Below are 21,456 nucleotides of genomic sequence, written 5' to 3' on the forward strand. Positions count from 1 at the left end.
TTTCTTTCTCTTCCAACGATATCTGATGTATTGACTCGGGTTTTAAAGGCGTATAAGTAAAAATAAAAAAATAAATTTTCAATAAATGAGGAGATACTTTTCCCTAAAATGGGGCCTATCGATTGTATGTAGTGTATGAATGGACATGCTTATGGAAGAGGCAGTGAATGAAGAAAGAAGAACATAAGGAACATTTCCTTGTTACTAGGTACTTGAACCCAGTTGCCTTTGTGCATGAAGGGTTTTCTCTCTTTTTGTTCTATGAAGTCTGATCTCATTTGCCTATACCCTGCCAAATACCCCATGTGCCTCATGTTGCTCTGTATTTCTTGTGCTACCTTTGTCCTTCTCCTTCATTCACAATCCCAACTTGTTCCTCCATTGTCCTCAGTCATATTAAATCGCCCTAAAAAAAAAGTTAGCCAATGCTGCACAGCATCGTCAATAAAAAAACTTTTTGCTGATGGTGCACATCATTGACAAACAGCATTGTCAAAGGAAATAGGTCCAAAAGAGGTAAACAAGCGACTTTCTCTTTAAACATATGGTACCACTGGTTAAAAGTCCCATCACAAATGTAATTGTTATTCATATGCAGCTAGTAACAGTTTTTTTCAAAAGGTGAAATGTGCAGGAGAGAGACACAGCGGTAAATTGGAAAAAATATAAAGGAATTGATGGAGAAAGGCTGATTTTGCATGTTATTCCCCAGTTCTCAAGTACAAGCTTTTATCAGTGTGATCGCCACTCACAAGTTCAATAATAACTGTGCTGTATTCCACAATAACTCCTAATTAAAGCCTCAGATGTATGTTTTTCACATTCACAGAACCTAGAAGAGACCCCACTAAAAGCAATGTTCATCCAGAGACTGTGGGTCTGCTGCAGTCACTCTTGTCTAGACTGTTCGATCTCGAAGCACAGCACAGACTCCGTGAGGCTTTGGGGTCAGAGTAAAGCCGACCTCCTCAGTTAGGTCAAGGTCCGCCTCTGTCACTCCAGGTGGTGGGCGGAACGTGAACTTCTGAAGTAAACCCGCAAAGAAGAGAAACAGCTCCATCTTGGCCAGGCTTTCACCCACACAAGCTCTGCGCCCTGCAAAATGAAACAACAGCAGTTTTTGGACAGTGAAGTAAAGTACGGATTGAAAAGAAATGCTCAATGTAAGTATTTTAATAATGATTGGTTTAAGATGTGTTCCACCATCTTTCTCCCTTATCAGCAACGATTGAGATTTTTTGATGTCACAGGTATTTTGCAGATTTCACTTCTCTTCTTCTTTCCAAACTTAAAGCTAATGCAGTTTCTGCTACATCTACTTAAAATGTCAGTACACATATAGGATAACCCTACATCCCAAAGGACCTGGCAAGAACATCATTAAAAAATAAGGGTTTCACCTTCATAAATTGTTCTCTTAGAAGGTGAACAATAACGCTAGTGGCGTCTTGTGTGACAATCTTTGTTGGCATCCTGCTCCCATGATCACCTCTTCACAGATTCCCTCCATACAGCCCTCCATAGGTGATCCTCAACTCTTCATAGCCTCTCTCTCACAATTACATAATTTCTTTTATAGCACTTTTAATTCCATTGTAAATTGTCAGTGCGCTTTACATCATAAACAGGTATTCTACAGAGACAATGAATCATAGAAGTGAATACATCAATGTAAAGTAAATGTTACATAAGACAAAGGTGCTACAAGGTGTAGGGGTCACATAGCATCCATACTATCTGGGATTTTGTTAAGGGTACTTGGTCTGGAGAAACACTATGGGTCCCATTCAGAAAGGTAAACTGAGACGAAAGTCTAACTTTACGACTTTCAGTATTCACAAGGGCATTTATGAGTAGTAAAGTTAGACTTTTGTCTCAGTTTAACTTAAGTTTTGGTCTTAAGTTTAACTGAGACTGAAAGTCTAGTCTCAGTTAAACTCAAGAGCATAACTTAAGTTAAAGTTAGACAAAAGTCTAACTTTACTACTCGTAAATGCCATTTGTGAATATCGAATGTTGTAAAGTTAGACTTTCGTTTACCTTTGTGAATTGGGCATAAGGTCAGGATTTTAAATCCAACCCTGTGGCCGTACTAGTAAGAATGTATTACTACCCAAAGAAACCCTTTAAACAATTGTATTAGGATCTACCCTGTGCCTTGCAGTTTGCTTGCAGCTCTTTGATGTTGGTTCAGAACTACATGTGTGCAGTGTTAGAAGGGTTGTAACTGATGAGCTGCAAGTTACAAAAGGATCTCTGTGACCAAAGCAGTATGACCCATCCAGCTAGGTACATAAAATATAAATCTGTGATCTGCATGTTACACTTATGCTTTGCAGCATATGCACATAAACCCTCTACGATGCATTATGGTGACCTAGACAAAGCACCGCTGTCTAACGCAACTACAGTAATCACCAAAGTTATCTTATATCCTGTAGTCTGTGTATGAATGACAAAACTTGGAAAACAATAAACAAATTTCAAGAATGCAAAATGTAATAAAATCAACATTCTTATTCCCTATTAGTCATACGTGATGCACTATGGTCACCCCTCACTACATATTTGTCTCTGTCAGCTAGTACACATGCTATGCCGGCCCCTAATGTCTAGCATGTTATTCATATATAGTTAGTGTTTTCACATACATTTTACACAACTGTGTGTTTCAATGAAATTTTATATATTGTTTTATTATTGATAAAGCATATATGCAGTTTTCATTGTTAGACATTCTCCTTCCACACCCTCACCTCTCTCTTTTTTTGATCTCTCCTTTCCTATTTCTTCTAATGGTTTTTATTATTTATTTATATTATTATTCTCCCATACAGGTTTTTTCATTGATATGTTTTCATATGTCTCACTCCATTTTCATGCTTATTGCAACTAACTTTCAATTTAAAGTTTAATAACGTAGATCAGTTATTCATTTTTAGATTGTTTAACATTGCATTAGTGGCCCAGTATTCTTGTTCATCTGTTGTAGGCTTTGCATCTTCCTTTAGTAAATAGATTAAACTTTAAAAGAAGACTACACAATGTATAATGTAGTCTGGATCTAATGTAAAGCAGTCTATTGCCCTTGGGCTAAGTTTTACCTGTCCACTTGGTAGGATTCTAGACTGATCCTAAACTGCTCAGACCTCAGGACGGGATAGTTAAAAGTAAAATAATTTGTAAGAGGAACTTCTTAATGGTTAATCTAGAAACAATCCTGCATACCTCTGCCTGTATTGGTCTAGACATCTGCCTAGACATGGTTCCCTTTAGAACAACCCCATATATCCTTACCAAAAAACTCTATTATTTAGGACTTTCTAATGTTTTTTATGTGAACAAAATTTAGCAAAGTGCTTGATTAATGATGTTTGCAAACTTCGAGCTTGAGTCACAAAGATAAACTTACACTTTTGTGTTAATAGTAAGTTTACAACTGTGCGCATAAAAAGATAGGCATATCCTATCTTTTTGTGTGTGGAGTTCTCCGCCCCAACTGCGGAGTCTCCACAGTCGTAAACTATTAACTCCATGTTTGTGACTACCAAAACAAATGCAAATTTACACAAACGTGTAAGTTTACCTTAATGAAACAGACCCTTCATCTCCTGTCTATACCAGTATATTTCTCACAAGTTTTGTTTTGCATGTGCTTTGCAGGTGAGTGAAAACTTGCGAACCTTTTCTTCACCAGTTGCTCCGACACTTGCGAGAAAAAGGTACAGCAAATCGCAATGGCATAGAAAAATATAAAGTATGTATACAGCTGTGCCAAAGGATTCACAGCAACATTTCTCAAAAACAGAAATGCTTTTTGGGTAAAATAGAAATCATTTAATGTTAAAAGCACTACAAAAGACGCATATTTTTGCAAATGCACTTTCTTGTAGTCCTTTCAGACCTTCACGTCATCTTTGTACTTTTTGAAAAAAAATATGCATAGGTAAAGTGAAAAAAATGTGCAGCTTCGCACTCGCACTGTCCTTACCTATGGAAAATGGCATAAAGGCATCCTTCTTCACAAATCGGCCATTTGCATCAAGGAAGTGTTGGGGGTTGAACTCATAGGGGGTCGCCCACTGGGTCTTATCGTAGAGCACAGAGATCAGCAGGGGCATCACTTCTGTTCCCTGACAAAAGAATACAATATTAACTGCTCATGATCATGAAGAATCTACCTGAGGTAAGAATCAAGTCCATTTTCTTGTGCTATGGATCCTAGACCTTTTCTTCCCTAGGAGACGCACATCGCAGTCTTTTCTTGACTGTCTTCAACAACGTTATACAAGATTCAAATATCGATTTTTAACATCGGTTTGGTTGCCATTCATTATAACACTTTTTAGAATTCACAAACATTCCAACTAGAACCCTAGAGGTGGACAAGCCAACAAACTAACAGAGAGCCATGCCAGACCCCAGTCAATGGTATGGCTTAGCTCTCAGAGCCAGTTTATGTGCCGAGCCATAATAATGTTTGGTGTGTAAATCGTGCAGAAAAGTTATTTAAAACTTCAAAAAAGTGTGCTTCTTTTCTAGGCATTTCACCTTCATGCAGCATATTATATCACTGCATTGAGCTGCATTTATTAAAAGTGGTAGTTTCTAAACACAAACTTAGTGCACTAAAAGGCAAGTCAGTTGTCATGTGCGTCCTATATGTGGCTTAAACATTATTATACACAAAGCAATAATCTTAAATTAATTCTATGGAGGAGAAAAATATCTTAAACAGCCTATAAGGAGGGTTTGATAGAATTCAAAGGGCATATTTTTTAGAAAGCTTATTGCACCAACCTTTCTTTTATTAAAAAAAAAAACAATTTATATACCGAAAGAGGCTTGCTGATTTAAATCCGATCTCATGTCTCCAACAAATCGCCCCATATACTCAACAAATTTAACCCAGAATGAGTGCATTAGTCAGCCTCCCTTTAAAGTTGCCACAAATTAATCCACTAGTTTAGTCAAATTGGTGCACTTCAGGTAACAACTAGACCAAATGTACTATCAAGGTGATGGATTAGACCCATATAGGGTAATATCTGTGAGTTGCCTATTAAATACAACACACTAGGAAAACTCCTCAATATAAAACGAATTCAAATATCAACCATACACTACACCATACAAAAAGACCTCAGGCAAGGTTAGAAGGGGAATGAGAAAAAGCTGCGGAAGGCATGAGGATTGAAAGACATCTGAGAGACAGCAGCCAATGTCATCCTACAACAATCATATTATGATACCCACGCACAAGGACCCTTGATTTCATGTCACAACAAGTCACGACCACTGAGTTCAGTTGTATATTCTGATAGCAAGAGTCAGTGGAAAATGCAAATATCGATGTTTGAAAGAAATGAAAAATACTACTTAACACAGTCATGTGCCAAACAACTCACATGAAGACATTTTACCTCCCATCAAGCACCATCTTTAGCTTGTCAACCTTCAAAAGAGAAGGTGGCAAGCCAAGCCCCTAGTACCTTTTGGATCTCCAATACAACTTCCTCTGACAGAGACAACTGCTGGCTCAGGATGTCACCTAAGACTCTCTTTTTAGATTAAATATTTGAGCTTAACTTGCAAAGTACAGACTATCTTCACTTTAGGGCCACACATTGTTTGCAGTAGCATTGTCTTCAATAGAAATAGATAAGGCTTTAGGGTCTGCATTGTATGGCGTGTGGCATGTAGGGCTTTGTTAAGACTGAATTACAGAAACCAATATCTTATAGGGAGGGGTTGGCACACGTAAGTGGGATAATAACAAACAGCACACAGTATACCTGTTTTTTTTTTATAGAGCAGGTGTCTCCAACCAGTAAATCAGGAGCTATCAATGGCTCTCAGACATCTTCAGAGTAGCTCACAGCTTTGAGTTCATTTTTAAATAAGCACAGAGTCAAATTTTCCTTTAAATGTTATGTTAAGGGAAGGCTGTGTTTATTTTATATTATTATTACCAGGCTGCAGATAGCAGGGCCTGATAAGGAGCAGTGGTGAAGAATTGAATTCTGAGGTATTTCATTCTTAAAGAAAAGTCCTTGTCAACTCAATATTGGAGCAGAGAAAAAAAGAATTGTGAATGCTTTTTAAATAGAAGAAAATTAAAATGAAAGATCACCTTAATGATTAAGTTAACACTTCATTTTAAGTGCTGCATTTACAAACAGAAAGTCTCTTGTTCCCTGTGGTCACTGTGCCATGTTTATAACTGAAAAATACAGTGATTTTATTTTTAAATGGGCCAAATTTAAAGTGAAGAAAAATATTTCTGTGAATCATTAAGGGGCCGATTACGATCTCGTTCAAAAGGGTTCCGAACCAGATTCGCCAAAAGCAAATCCAACCGAATCGGTTTTGAACCCGAAACAGTCAGTCCGAGTCGTCCGGAGACGAATCGTGCAGCTCAAGGGGGCCGGTTTATGAACAAGCGAGACGATGCATGATTCTGACAGCTGTGCCGACTCGGTTTTGCCGGGACAAAACAGCTGTGGGAATTTGACTTCAGGGGGCTGTGGCAGACCCCCCTTCACCCTGGGCCCACCGATTTGGTCCCGTGGGGGTACCACGCTTTTCCCCACTCATCCCATTTTGCAATGCGAGCCTGTGTTCGCATGCAGTATACAGGCTCCAATTGAAGTCAATGGGAGTCCGAGGGAACCGAGTCCGTCAGCATATAGATGCATTGTACTCGTTCAGTTGGTTTCCTGGAACGCGATTCGTATGGAAAGCCTTCCGGAACCGAGTTGTCTGGAGGGTTTACCTAACGAGATTATAATCGGCCCCTAAGACTTAATCTCTTTCTCCACTTGCAATTAAGCTAATTATGTTTTAATATTTTATGATGCATGTTTAAATTCCTTCCATTCAAACAAATGGCTATAATTTTCTGTTATAAATATGGCTCCTTGTCTACAAGCCACTGGGAGCAAGATGCCTGGTGTTTGTAAATGTAACACTTAGAATTGGGAGAAAATTTAACTGATGAGTTTTAGGGAATCTATATAAACATCATGTTAACTCTTCAGTTTAATTTATTCCCTTTTCAAGTGCTGTCTTTACACTCAGCATGCACCTTGCTCCCAGTGGCTGATTGACAGGGTGCCGTATTTATAAATGAAAAATGTAAAGTGCAGAAAAATGTTTCATATTATGAACATTTGTTCAGAACATTTTTCTGCACTTTAAATTTGTCCCATTTAAAGAATAGTTGTATGTTTGTGTTATACATATAACGGTGCCACATATGATGAAAGGTATGTCCTGTGCCACAAGTGCATAAGACACAGGCTCTCAGTCACCCATAGACATATATCCCATTCATAGATACATATGCTGACACATCCCCAAAGAACACACTCTCACTGACACACATGACATTCCTTTTATAGTGCCTCAAACTATTTTCTTCAAACATAGAATCTGGCCTATGGAAATTAGGCTTAAAGTCAATGCTGCTGGGCATGGTGGTGTCTGGTAACAATGCGTGAGTTGCTCACCCTTCAGTAGCCCATGATGATTTTCACTGATCTGAAGTAGCTCTCACTAGAGAACAGGTTGGAGACCCCCACTCTTGAGTCATCTAAAGCTGCTGCTATCAGTATCCCCACAAAAGACACAGTAAGCAAAAAATAAATGGTGGTTAGCAGGAACCCTCTCCATAACACTATATGACACACTAAGCTATTAACAGTGAGGGCTTTGCACCTTCATTAACCTTGACACTGATATTGTTGGTAAATTTTGTAACGTCAAATTGAGTAATAGCAATATCTGTTATTTACAGTGATATGAAACAATAGACATGGTATGAAGCACTATATAAAAGCAAGTGATGAGGATTATATTATCATTATTATTATTACTATTATTTGTGTTGTTGTTATTATTATTATCTAAGATTATTCAGGTCGTCCTATCTAAACTTACCTTAGGTATGCAGTATCCTCTGAAGTGCACATCAGTAATGGTGGCACGGGATACATTCAATGGAAGAATATTTGCAAATCTCTGTATTTCATGTGCCACTGCATCTGTGTAGGGCATGTTTTTCCGATCTTCTACCCTGGGCACTTGTCCTGGTTTAATAACACGAGTAATTTCTTCATGAACCTTTCCTTCAAAAGAAAGCATCCATTTTGTTTGCTTTTGTGCCATAACAAAGTATGCTTACATTCTGATTTAGTCTTGAATTACAAACTTATTGAAATACTTAGCTAATTGTCTAATTTTATTTTTCAGGTAAGCAAGGTCTTTATTTTAATGCTGCCATAAAGAATAACATGAGAACAAATTAACTATTCAAGGAGCAGTTAAGAAATTAATAATGATTGGAGAACATCAGTGGGTGAATACAAATTGGTTTTGGTTTATGAAGCTTTTTCAAAGACCATGGGCTTTATTCTGATCTCTGCCAGGGTTTGTCCAGTGTAAACATGTGATAGGTGATTAGCGGGCACTATGTTATACCTATTTGCTCATTAGTAGTCACCATATCTGAAATTAGGCAATTTTATCAATTCAGACTATATGAACATTGTCTCGTCTTCTCCTTGAATGAGGGTTATGGAATAAAGAGGCCTGGAAAGCAATTTTACTCTCAATTACTTGGTCTTCAAAGAAAGAATATAACTTTTAAAGTATTGTGTTAATAATTGCTATTAAACCTGAATTTGAGAAAATATGCATAAACCAAAAGGGGATGGTTTAATTTTTCAAGAAACATCAAAATCCAATATCTCGTAATCTATGCTTATATCAATTTAGTCCATAATTTACTATTTTAGCTTGGTGGGGGAATCATCTCCTTGGCCAGGGTAACATAAATCCTCCACAATTAACCAAACATTTTATTTTGGATTATCCCCCGGGCAGCGGCTAATCTACACCAGTACACTTATTTCATCAGTTCATATTTCAAGTATACCAGAAGGGGATTTAATCAATATGTCTTGGCAATTTATATGAAAATAAGTTTATTTGGATTTGCCCCAGAATGCATTGGGCCATCACAAAACTTCACACTTTGCACAGATATGGATTTATAACGATATGAAGAAAATAAACGCATTGAAATAAAAAATTACTAAGACTTATTGATTAAATCCATTTCTGGTATACTTGGAGATATTAGTTAAAGAAATAAGAGTTATAATATAGATTAGAAGCTGCGCCGGGGAGATAATCCTAACTAAAATAAGTTTCATTCATTGTGGAAGGTTTAACATTTCCGAATCATTACTATTAAATCCCTGAGCCAGTGCAGAGAAAAATCATTTGCAATAAACCATAAAAATATAAAAATTTTAAAAAATGATTGCATAAAATTTACAGATAAGACTTTTGCGGATCAGCTGCTAATGTAAAGCAACACAGTTAATCATTATCTTTTAAGACAATATGTACAACGTTTTAGGCAGCTGCATTATCTGACATAACTTAATAAGTACCAACTGATAGAGGCGGCACACTATTTGATCACATGCAGATCATGGAATAAGTAAACAACACTTGCCTCTGTGTGAAAGAGGAAGACTTTATATAAAAATAGAACATTGTTGAAAATGAATACCACAAAAGAAACATGATTTACAAAACGAATGAAAAAGAATTATGACCCAACACAAACACACGCAAACACTACACACAAAGAAAACATATTCTCATTTAGTAGCATTGTGCTTGTTAAATTTATATTCTTGTATTTCTACTTCATTTTTTAAATTTTATGTTTTAAATTTCTCGAATAGCATTATTTTTGGGTTGGATTGTTAAACATTTTTCTGAAGGTTGCCTGGGGACTCAGGCCAGGATCCCATAGGTAAAACAAAGTGCTCTCAGATAAAACCGGTTGTGAGTAGTGTTGGAAACTGGTTATGGCTTATTACATCACATCTCTGACTCCGCCTGTTGCCTGGATTCCATACATTTGTTCCTAGCAGTGGGATTGAACTTGTGGACTAAAGGACTGAAAACCGCTTTGGATGTGCCGTGACAAAAGTAATGTTTTTGGAATACAGATTAAACTTAAGACATTGATTTTGGGACATTATAGGAACTCATTCTATATATGTACATTCAAATCCTGGCAGACATTAACTGCACATTGAAAGCAACTACAATTATGACTGACTTCCACAAAAATTGATGGCAATTTGTTAAGCAGTTGCCAAAATCTGAGCTCATTTTTGCTTCACATATGTGCAGAATTTTGTTAGTAGAGAAAACATTAAAAGAAAATAGCAGCCAGGCTGGTGTTTTCAGAATCAGTACTGCTTAAAAGCATTGTACAGACTTTTAACATTTAGTTCTTACTTTGTATCTCTGGATATTTCATCATTAATAGAAGACCCCATCGAAGAGTTGTGGACGTTGTTTCTGTGCCTGCTGCAAATAGGTCCAGTGTGGAATACAGTAAGTTCTTATCATGAAAATGGGTGCTAGAATTTTTGGATTCCTGAAAAAAAACACAACGCTTAATGCTCAAGTGAACAAGTGATTCAATGAATTTCTGTATAATGTGTAAAATGTTAAAATTCTTATCAGGGGATTTTAAAACTTCAGAGAGAAAAAATGAGTTTGCATGAGTACTTTATAGTGCATATTACTTCTGCAAATGTCCTTCGCTGCACCACTATAACTGGGGAAATGCCTGTACCTATTTGCTTCTCTGCTCTGGATCATTCTGCCCCCAGGAGCTCTCTGTCTCAACTTCCTGCCCTGCTGTTTATACTTCACTCTGACATTCTAGACTGACCTCCAACAGAAGCCGGGAACAGAGGGGTCATTATTGCACAAGACACACTTTTTTAGGACCCCACCTCGATCAAGCATATATAGATTTTAAAGCAAAGTGGCCCTATTTAATAAAAACTAGACAGTTAATATGGCTAATACCACTATAAGGTGCAAGATGCTGAATCTGCTGTGTCTTTCTTTCCTGGCAAACATTTTTTAAACTATGAAACAGGTCCATCTCCTATGAGAGGCCCTTCTTAATTTTCTTGACGCGGCCCCACAAAAACTTCCTGCAAGCCTCCTCACTTGTCCCCCTCTCCAGCTTCTTCCCTGGCTGAAGTCCCATCTGCATTACCATACACTTTATGAACATTATCTCTAATAAAGGGATGAATTGGCAAAAGACGTTTGAGGTGTCATGCTAAACTCCCACAACCACCTGGTCATCCTTTACACACAAACCAAGGATCTCTTTAAGAAAGTGTCCTTGTTTCATCCATGAGCCAAAATCAAGACCAAGAAGGAATATTTGGTGTGAGGTTTACAGACTACACAGCATTCCAGTGCTAAACTAAGATATCAATTAAGAGAAACTACAGCAGAAGAAAAATAGCAATCTCAACTAATTGGGCAGGTGAACAACCACGTCTTCAACATTTGTTCTAAGTTTGACATGTTTCGACCCACGTCTACTAGACACTGGCAATTGATTCCAGACCTGCTCACTTACCTCATTCTTAAATGCAGTATTTCCTTTGGATTTCCAAGAGATGGGTAGAGGAAGTTGGATGTGGGCTTGATGGAATCTATCTACAAGACTGCTTTTGAAGAAATGTTGCCCATGAAATAGAACCCTCGAAATGGGGAATAGTTACACAGACATGGAACTACTGTGTGGAATTCTGCAAGGTATTCCCTATCCCAAGGGGTTCAAAAAACACATTTAACACCCGCTCTGAGCAGTGACTTACACGCAGGGCACAGTTGAAGGTAGAGGGGTTTTGGGGTAGAAAACGGAAGAAAGGTTTCGGCGGGGGAGCATTGTGTGATCTCCCTTGCTGAAGAAAAACTTTGTCAGGGACTGTGGAACGAGTCCTGGCTGATGGTGCAGACAAAGACTGATGTCATTTTACCTGCTGGAATTACTGGGTGGTACAATCGGATCCAATGTTCCTGAACCAAGGAAAACTGGGTGTGGGAACAATGGGTCAGTCATGACCAGGCAGAGAGGAATTCCATAGGTAATTCTGCTACACCTATGTGCTTCATTGAAGGATAACCGGTTTCCTAGAGTATACATTAAGCCTAAAATTAATTTCTTATGTCTGACGCCAGTTACAAGTTACAGTGCTCATATTTTGAAGATTTATGTAATTTGTGTCAAACTCCAAAGCAAAAAAATTGATTTTAAATGTAAATAAAGCTTTGTGATATGTAATATTTAATGGCTCCATGGGCATAGTTGGGCAACGGTATCTTCACTCACATCAAAACGTTTTTTTGTTTAAATTCTCTAACTTCATCAGCTTTATTAAGTTTAAAAAATCTGGGTGAAACTTCCTGCAAAAGTAGCTTTTATGGACAAAATTCAAGTAAAAACCAACATTTTGGGGAGTATTCTCCAGCACTAATTGTTGGGATTTGTGTATGTACAGGGCAGCCCTAGCTGGGGAGCAAAGAAGCTCTGAACTAGTGGTTTGAACCTGGGAAATGTTTCAGGATGATATACAAAGGGCGGGTGCTATGGTGATTCCTGTTCTGTGGGTAGTGTTGCTTTCTGAAGCCTTAGGTTGTCATTTCCTTCCCAAATTGCAGAAAGTTTGTGGTCATTCTATTGTTGATGGTGACTGCTTCCTATCCTGCATGCATAAATAAGCGCTTCGACGCCTCGCCAGGGGTAGAAAGTGCTATATAAATGCAATTACAATTACAATGAACGGAGAAATCCTGCCTTTTGATCTTATGTCAGTAGCACAAATATTTAACGAAGCAAACCATGATCACACTTTTATTGTTGGTGGAACAGTGCAAATCGGTAGACACAAAAAACGAATTTGTGGTAACGGTGTTGTGGTCATGTTGTCTTGGTTGTAGCATTTGAGAATATCTAATAGAATTACATTTTCTGGGAGTGAAATACAGGGGCAAATTCTCCTAGTAAGACATACTTTGGGAAGTCCTGCCTACCGGCAAAGTTGTCCAGTATTCCCAATGTTTGCACAATTCCACTTACAGATGACAACATTCTCTACATTCTTACAATTTTGCTTAGCTGAGATGGAGTAAGTACTAATTATACCTCTGAGCTGGAGAAATAAGCAATAAACCTATGCAGATGGGACTGGTCTGTGCTCTGCCGAGCTTCAAGGGTTTCTTGGATAAGGGAAAAGACTAGTAGGAAGTGATGTTGTACTCCTATGGAATACTCAGGGGCCAACTCGTGTGAGTAACAAGGACCCCCTGATAAATTTAAAATACAATTCCTAGGACAGGGTAATACACAATGAAAGATAAATTCCTAGGCAATGTTTTAATATAATATTCCTCAGTTTGTGTATGTTAAAATTATAAAATAATAAACTAAAAATAGCGTAACGACAAACCAGTACAAAAATGCAAAATGTATTCTCGTAGCCAATTTTCAATGTTACAGTACTAAATTTAAAAACACCATTTTATTCTTCAACATACAATTTTTGGTTACAAGTCTAAAATTTCATTACAATAAAATACAATATAAAAAATATACAATAAGGTGCCAGATTTATTGTTCTGCCACCTTATTGTATATTTAGCACTGTGACATTGAATATTGGCTACGAGAATATATTTTGCATTTTTTTACTGGTTTGTCGTTACACTATTTTTACTTTATTATTTTTTTATTTTAACACACACACAAAATGAGGAATATTATATAAAAATATTGCCTAGGAATTTATCTTTCATTGGATATTCAGGGGCCAAGTCATAGTGGTTTTATTTGCACAATTAATGCTGCTTATGTGACGGTGTGAGTGATGGAATTGCAGTTAGCTGTAGACAGGCAGGCAACTAGAGCCAAATTTCGGGGGGGGCTGAAAAAGATTTGGGGGGGGCTAAGTCTTCCAGCCATAGGCAGAATGGCTGTAAGAAGGGGTGAAGACACAACAAAAGCCTCATTAACGAGTAAATGGTCTTTTAAAGACCTGTGAAGTACTCTGGTGCGGCTGCAATTAGACGGACGCCAGCCCGCGAGGCTGTCTCGGCCGGGCTGTCACACACGACGGGGGGGGGCTGTAGCCTGCTGAGCCCAATGGGTGTTGCGCGCCTGGCTGTAGACTTACCACTGAAGTTGGCACTCATTGGGAAAGGAGCTATTGGAGAGTACACTGAAGGTATTCTCACTTTGAGACATAACCTATTGGATTGGAGAAAACCTCTTGACGTTCAAGCAGGAAATGCACACAGTGACATGAAGTAGTCAGTTTTCCCCACAGTTCGATGTGAATGACAAGGGTATCGCAAAAAGAATAGCCTCAGAGGGACACAGAAAATAAGCAGCAGCTGAGGGTCTGCACCAGCCACGGCCTGTATAGGGCATACTACCGGGGCGGTGACGTGGAGCGGGGGAGGGGCAGGGTGGGGGGGTTGTAAAATGCGGCATACGGCCGATTTCAGGCAAGTAACGAAAAAAAAATAACATGAATTTCGTTGCGCGTGCTGCATCGCATTTGGCGATGTAGCGCGCGCAACAAAATTCTTTTTTTTTCACGTTACTTACGAAGGAGGCTTCTATGACCCTAGACAAATCTCTCAATAGATGCCAAAGCAACTAACTACAAGTGCATAACCCTTCTAAAATTCCTTTCATAAGGAAGACCTTGTAGAAGCTCTAAGGAGATTGGCTCTCTGCATTTGTTGGTGACAGAGCAAGAATTGTAAACAGCCCTAGGTCAACTGTGGCCCCGATTACACATGAATGTACATACCTGCTCCTGCTTCAGTAAGTATGCATCGATAAATCCAGTGATGTTGTTTGCATCAAATTCCATTTTGTGCTCTTTAAAGAAACCCTTAAAGAATGCGATTTGCTGATCCACGTTTCTTTCTAACGTCTTGTGAGCCCCAAGTAAGAATCCAAGGTAGGGATAAAAATTATAGAGCTGTAATAAAGAATTGATAATTATAAAATAAAACTGGCTATTCGGTATTCCTATAAAACTAATAAAGAATTCCAGGCACTTGTTGCCTGGATGACACTGTCCTTTAAGCAGCTTCTAATTTTCCTAGTAGATTCAGCTACTTACTGTCCAGGGTCAGGACAGAAAGCATGACACTAATATTCCCTAAGTAATGTTGAACACTATTCTGATATTTATATAGATTCGTGAAATGTCAAAAATTATTGTATTAATTAAATCCAATCTTTACTCCTTTGCAAAAATTACAATTTGCATTTACAGTTAAATACAAAGATACAAATGGTTAACTTGTTTAAAACAATCTTGTAGACTAGACTCAAGAGTATCTCAGGATGCAGTAAAATCATACTGTTGAAAACTGTGTTTTCTGGTCCTAAAGTGAGATTGCCAAACCGATGACATTGAAACAGCTTTCCTACTCATTGTTAAAATTAGGACTTTTAATTAATGGTGAGTTAATGATTTTTATTGGAGTGTTAGAGACCAATGATGAGTGATATTTTGAAAAGAAGGAGGTGAACGCAGTAGTTGGAAGCGTATTCCTTTATTTAAGGTGAGTCACAGAGTCGCAACCCTTCACCCCGGTATCCACTTCCATTGCTTGGAACTCTCCCGACATTCTCTAGATGATGGATTCCAGAGAGTTCCAGGCACAACATATATCTATTAATACTTTATTTACGTTATATGGTTAGCACCAGCAAGTTTTACAAATGAAGGGCATGGGGATTACAAAGGCAAGTTGTGCATGTGCATGTGTTTAGACAATTGCAGCCTACAAGAGTAATTCTTGACTGCCACTTCTTTGGTGAGTCAGGTATTAGTGCCTTTGGCATTATCTAATGTCAGTGAACCTGAATGTCTTTATTTTCCTTTTCTGTGGGTTGGTAAAAATGCAGAATCTTTATAAGAACAGGAAGGGCTCTCTGTAACAAATATGTTTATTTTCTATGTTTTAAGACTGATTAGAACACTGCCGTGTTGGAAGCTCCATTAAAATAACAGAATTGGAGAGGGCCAATAATGCCTGGTATAGAAGATGTGCTCCAACATTTCAATGTTTGTCTTTCTGTTTCTCCATGTTAAATTTAGAACATTCTATTCTCAATGTGTTGAATGTTCCAATAGTGCTTAAAGCCGTCTGCCTTGGGCTATACCAGTTGTTGCAGTGACGGCCGGTGCTGTAAGAGTGGTAAGCAGGGCGGGTGGGAGTCGACAGACGATGAGGGGAAAAAAAAGCAAGAAAACCACTCACCTTGCGACTCTGCAATGTGGCGAGCGCAAGGTAAGTGTTTTTTATTTTTTATTTTATTGTCCCTCGTCGTCATCTGTCGACCCCCCGCCCTACCACTCTTACCTGCACTGGCCATCACTGAGACCATCTCCTTTGTCATCGACCCTCGACTGTGGAACAGGCCTTTAAATCAGGGATAAGACTCTTAACAGCTAGTATCACCCTATGCAGGGGGCTACAATGCTATATTAGTGAAGAGTCAGTTCTCCAAGGTGGGAACAACAAACTCCTCAAATTAATTAAGGGTGTAAGGGCAGAAGTTTCTCTACAGGGAGAATATTTTCCTTAAAGGGATTTAAAAAAAATGCCTTTGCACTAAAGCAATCACACATCAGCAGGCACAATTGCACATTATGTACAATGACATCAGCCAGGTTTGTGCTGGAGTGACTTGTTGGGCGAAAAGCGATGAATTAGTATGCAGCCCGAGTAATTGCCAGTGACTGAGATTAATTCAAGCATTCCATCCATCACCATGTTTTTGATGCCCTAAGTGTGATGGGTATGCTCAGACATGGGTCCTGTGCTCACTGTGCTACAGAATCCAAGCTATACCTGGCTGATGAGCCCTAATAGGAGTGAAACTGATACTGGGCCGCTTGTGTTCCAATTCAAGGAAGACCTGACTTAGCAGTTCGGACTGTACTGTTCCCATTGAAGCAGGGTCAAGACAAATTTGCATATGGCTGTGCCTCAACTGAGGTGGCATGGTGGGTGAAAAACAAGGATTGGGATGTGGCCTGAGTGACTGCCAGTGGCTGAGATTGATTCAAGCATTCTATCCGCATCTGGAAATATTTTGTAAATCACAGAAATTCCTAAACAAAGATGTAGATCTGTGGGTGCAAATGTACAATACTCTCTTGTGAAATGGGTCCATTGAGTACGTGGTGAAGTGTGGGGAAGTGAAAGTTATGTGAAGACAGGTAATTCGGACAGCATTCAAGTGAACGGCTGGGTGAAAAGAGGAGCTGGACCTTTTCTAGGAGACTGAGAAAGTAAATTGAACTAGATACGTTTGTTTACATATGTTATAGTTTGTACTAATTTTAGTGGACCTAAGATATGCATGACATTTAAAGTAGTTGGAATATGCTTGAATGCTTGTGGATGCATGTCATATGAGATATATTGATTATCACTTTTAATCTGTAAATTATAGTTATCTAGGCATTTCTCCTTTTTAACCTATATTTGAATCTATTTATTATAATCATCTGTGTACCTTTTTAAAGCAAATGACTGTATATGTAGTGCACATCATTTATGATCTGTATTATATGCCTGTCACTATTGCACTAAGGTCTATTTAACGAAACTAATGACAATTATTTAAGCTATAACAAAACTACATACGTTTGAGCCCAGGGCATGATGACGAAAAACTGTACATGGTGGACAGATTAGAGCATTCAAAGAAAATATCAGTCATCCCTCCCAAACATTTATCAACAAAGATACTTTTGTTCTAGACCATTTGTGTCTTTGAAAATTACTGAAAAGGTAAGAAAAATTCAATACTGTTTTGCAACCACAGAGATGACATATTAATATACAAGAATCTCTCAACAAAAAGTTATATTATATGATGAGGCCAAGAATTACCTGCACCTGAGGAGCACCCAACAATCGGAAATTTTCGCCAAGGAGATGGATCAAAGTCAGAAATGTTGGATCTTCATACTCGAACCTCTTTCCAAATATTATGGAGCAGATGACGTTGGATACAGCGCTGTTCAATATAATCCTGGTATCAAAAGGTTTTCCTAGATTCCAATGAATAAATACCAGATTCTTAAAGTACGTTAACACTTTCAACATTTTAATCCTGAAATCTGTATGACAACTATTCATTTTCAAAAATAGGGGTATGCTTTTTCCACTGGCATTTTGTCTTTATAAATATCCCTTGATGTTCTCATTGAATAAGGAAATCCTTAATGCAGATCTTTACTCCATTATTACATGTCTTGCAGTGTTCAGACAGCACTAAGCAATACAAGGGTCATCAACCATGGGAGATGACAGATTGATGATTAGGTTGAAACAAATATGATGCAATTTAACTACCTTCTCAGATAACATAACAGTTGACGGCATTACAATTTGATATAGAAACATATGTGCTTTGGCAAGTATTGTCATAATGCAATTCATTGCAATCATTAGTGCCGGTGGCCCCCACCTGGCACTACCTGCTCAAATTAAGCACCGCTTATGGAGATTTCTGGGTCACCCCTGCAAAAAGTCTCTAAATCTTATTAAGCTCAAAACAATCTCATTGATCTAATGTTCTCATTGAGGATTTCCATTTAGTTACTGTACAAAAGAGTGGAGCGGCAGAAAAGTATTATGCATCACTGAATGGACAACCTTAAGACAGGAAGTTTGAGAATTCCATATGAACAGAAAATCCGGAACCTCCCATTCTCTTCTTCTTAAATGAGGGGGTTGTGAGGAGGTTCATATAAGAGGACCTAAGGTTGTGATTAGGGGTGTATTTTTTTATTCTTGATGATAAGATAATAAAGGAGGACTTTTGTCATGAAGCGATTTAAAAATTATGCAGCCTGTTTCAAAATTAGAACTCTGTTCCACCGGAAGCCAGTGAAGCTTTTTCAACTAGGAGCTGATATGGCAATGCCTAAGCTGTTGAAAAATAAGCCTGGCAGCCTTGTTTTGAACCAGTAGAAGTCTTTGGTTCAGGCCTTTAGGGACGCCAAGAAAGATGGAGCTGGCATAGTCTAATCTAGAAATGACTAATGCCAAAATAACCTGGGCCAAGGCATCCAATGTCAGAAATTTGCCAATCTTCATTTTTCACAGTTGTGCAAAACAGGGGGACGTGACCAGTCCAAGTTGGGGTTTCATGGGTAGGTTCTTGTTGATGAGGACTCCAAGACCCTTTACTGAGTTCTTAGGTTGTGGGGGGTTACTTATTGTGGAGGGCCAAAAAGAACAATTCCACAGATTGACGTTATTGTACGTAATGACAATCTCTGTCTTCTTAGAGCTGTGTTTTAAGTGACTACTGCAGAGAGTCCAGTCTACAGCAGCCAAGCTGGTACTAAATAGACAGCGTAGGTCCTCTACGACTTTGGCTCTGAGGGACCTGCATTGGCTGCCTATTAAGGAGAGAATTTGTTTCAAATCTCTCTGCATTGTACACAAAGCAGTACACGACCTGGGCCCATCTTCCTTACAGAAGATGTTCACCTGGAATACTCCTGGGAGGCATCTTCGTTCCTCAAATACAAATCTGATCACAACCACCAAATTTAAAAAATCTATGATGGGGTGCAGAGCGTTCAGCATGGCCACTGCGCGTCTTTGGAATGACCTACCACAGAACCTTAGACAGGTTAGTTCTTTGACCTGTTTTAGGAAGGAGCTGAAAACCTGGCTATTTCCTAGGGGTGAGTGACAAATCCCTTCATTTGACAACTGGCCTTTACTGTTATAGTGAGTATTCCTTCAACCGACGCCCCAGGATACCCGTAGGGTGACAGTTCACGCTATACAAATCTCCTTTCAATTCAATTTAATTACTATTCATCAATTATCAGATATTTAGCATAATATTTTGGAAGATTTCCATGGATTGTGGAGACTGGTCAATGGTAACCAACAGCCACAGATCATCTGCATATTTGGCATCTCTTTTAAGGAGTGCACCATTCGTCGAATATACAGATTAAAAAGATGGGGGGATAATGAAGATCCTTGAGGTACTCCACAGGTTAAGTGGCCCTTGGGGGAATTTTAGGGGGATAGCCGGACAGATTGAGAGCAGTCTGTTAAAAAGAGAACAACCTAGCCTAAGGCTGAGTCTTGTAGTCCCACAGCTATGACGTGGCCAACCAATAAATCATGGTCAACCATGTAGAAGGTAGTAGACCGATCGAGAAGGACCAACACCTGGGTAACGCTTCTGTGAGCTTCTTGCCGCATAAAATCTCTGACTGAAAGAATGATTGCTTCGGTTGAATGAGCAGGCCGAAATCCTGGCTGTTGTGGGTCACGGAAATTAGATTCCTCTATAAAGGATCAGAGGTGACTTGCAACATGAGCCTCCATCACTTTCGCTAGAAAAGGTAACAACAAGATCATTCTAGGAACTTTTTTCTTATGCACCCTTTTGAACCTTGAAACTTTACAGATGTATGAAGAAGAGGTGTCCCTGTTTCAGGCATTTCTTTGGTAAAACAGGGACATATCACATAACCCTACAAAGATGGAAAAATAGTTTTTATGTTTTAGATAATACTATAACAAAGAAGGGTCTACATAACTTTACAAGTACGGGCAGAGTTTTTAATGGTCTGGGCAATGTAAACAGGTATATGTCACTTCCACCTAACAAGCCAGCAAGAGTGAGTTAACGTTTGTCAGTATCTGAACTTCAAGAGGTCACATTCTGGGTATGCAAACGCAGACTTCCAGCTTGATATTTACATCATCTAGAAATGGCAGAAGTGTGTTATGAAGCGCTATGTTCATGAAAATGTTATTCATTTCTTTATATGAAAACGAGCATCAGATACACATTCCAAGAATATATCACAGGGCAACACTGCTATATGCATGTTCCCCTAAAAGTGTACCTTTGTACACTCTCATCCACTGAAAGAACTAGGGACCAGAGTACATCACTGAGTGGGTCTAGTATATCTCACAATAACCATATTATGATAAAAATAAAAGTACTCCTTACTTACCCTTATGAGATTCAAAATGATTAATAAGGGGCTGTAACTCATCCAGAATTTTGTCTTCTATAGTTTTCTTCCCCATTCCAAAATCACGCAGCGTTGATAAAGTAAACCTTCGCATAGCTTTCCATGACTCCCCATGACTGAAGCCAATTCCTAAAAATAATTAATGGATTTAAATATTTCTCTATAGAGGTGGATTAAATACTACATTATTGTCCAGGTCATCTCCAGCACACACATTGATCAAACACCAAAGGCCCAATGTACAACTCTACAAGTGTGTTGTGCTAGGCCCACGCTTGGTTCAAGCCTTCCAGAGCACACACACTGGGGCTGATTCACAAAAAATGAAGTACATCTATGTTTATAGATTTAAATAGACTTCTGAGTCTAAATTTACTACTTTCTTGAATGCACAAACATTTGATGAGTCTGCACAGAATGCTGTGCCCAGCACAACATACCATCTGGATTCCTAGAATGTCATGTGATTGTCCACACACAGGGGAAATTC

General features: G+C 38.6%; 1 protein-coding gene across 1 annotated transcript in view; it reads right to left on the reverse strand.

Annotated features, from left to right (window-relative positions):
• Positions 1 to 565: 565 nt before the first annotated feature.
• Positions 566 to 21,456, reverse strand: part of LOC146796630 (cytochrome P450 2K1-like) — a 76,193-nt gene continuing 55,302 nt past the window's right edge. The window contains exons 3-9 of the mRNA XM_085629299.1: positions 20,946 to 21,095; positions 17,833 to 17,993; positions 14,721 to 14,894; positions 10,327 to 10,468; positions 7,942 to 8,129; positions 3,992 to 4,133; positions 566 to 1,095 (exon numbers count right to left, since the gene is read on the reverse strand). Of these exons, the coding sequence (XP_085485425.1) occupies positions 899 to 1,095; positions 3,992 to 4,133; positions 7,942 to 8,129; positions 10,327 to 10,468; positions 14,721 to 14,894; positions 17,833 to 17,993; positions 20,946 to 21,095 (1,154 nt within the window). The 3' untranslated portion in view covers positions 566 to 898. The remainder of the gene's footprint in view (positions 1,096 to 3,991; positions 4,134 to 7,941; positions 8,130 to 10,326; positions 10,469 to 14,720; positions 14,895 to 17,832; positions 17,994 to 20,945; positions 21,096 to 21,456) is intronic.

Source organism: Triturus cristatus, chromosome 10, assembly GCF_964204655.1.
Source record: "Triturus cristatus chromosome 10, aTriCri1.1, whole genome shotgun sequence".
NCBI lineage: Eukaryota > Metazoa > Chordata > Amphibia > Caudata > Salamandridae > Triturus > Triturus cristatus.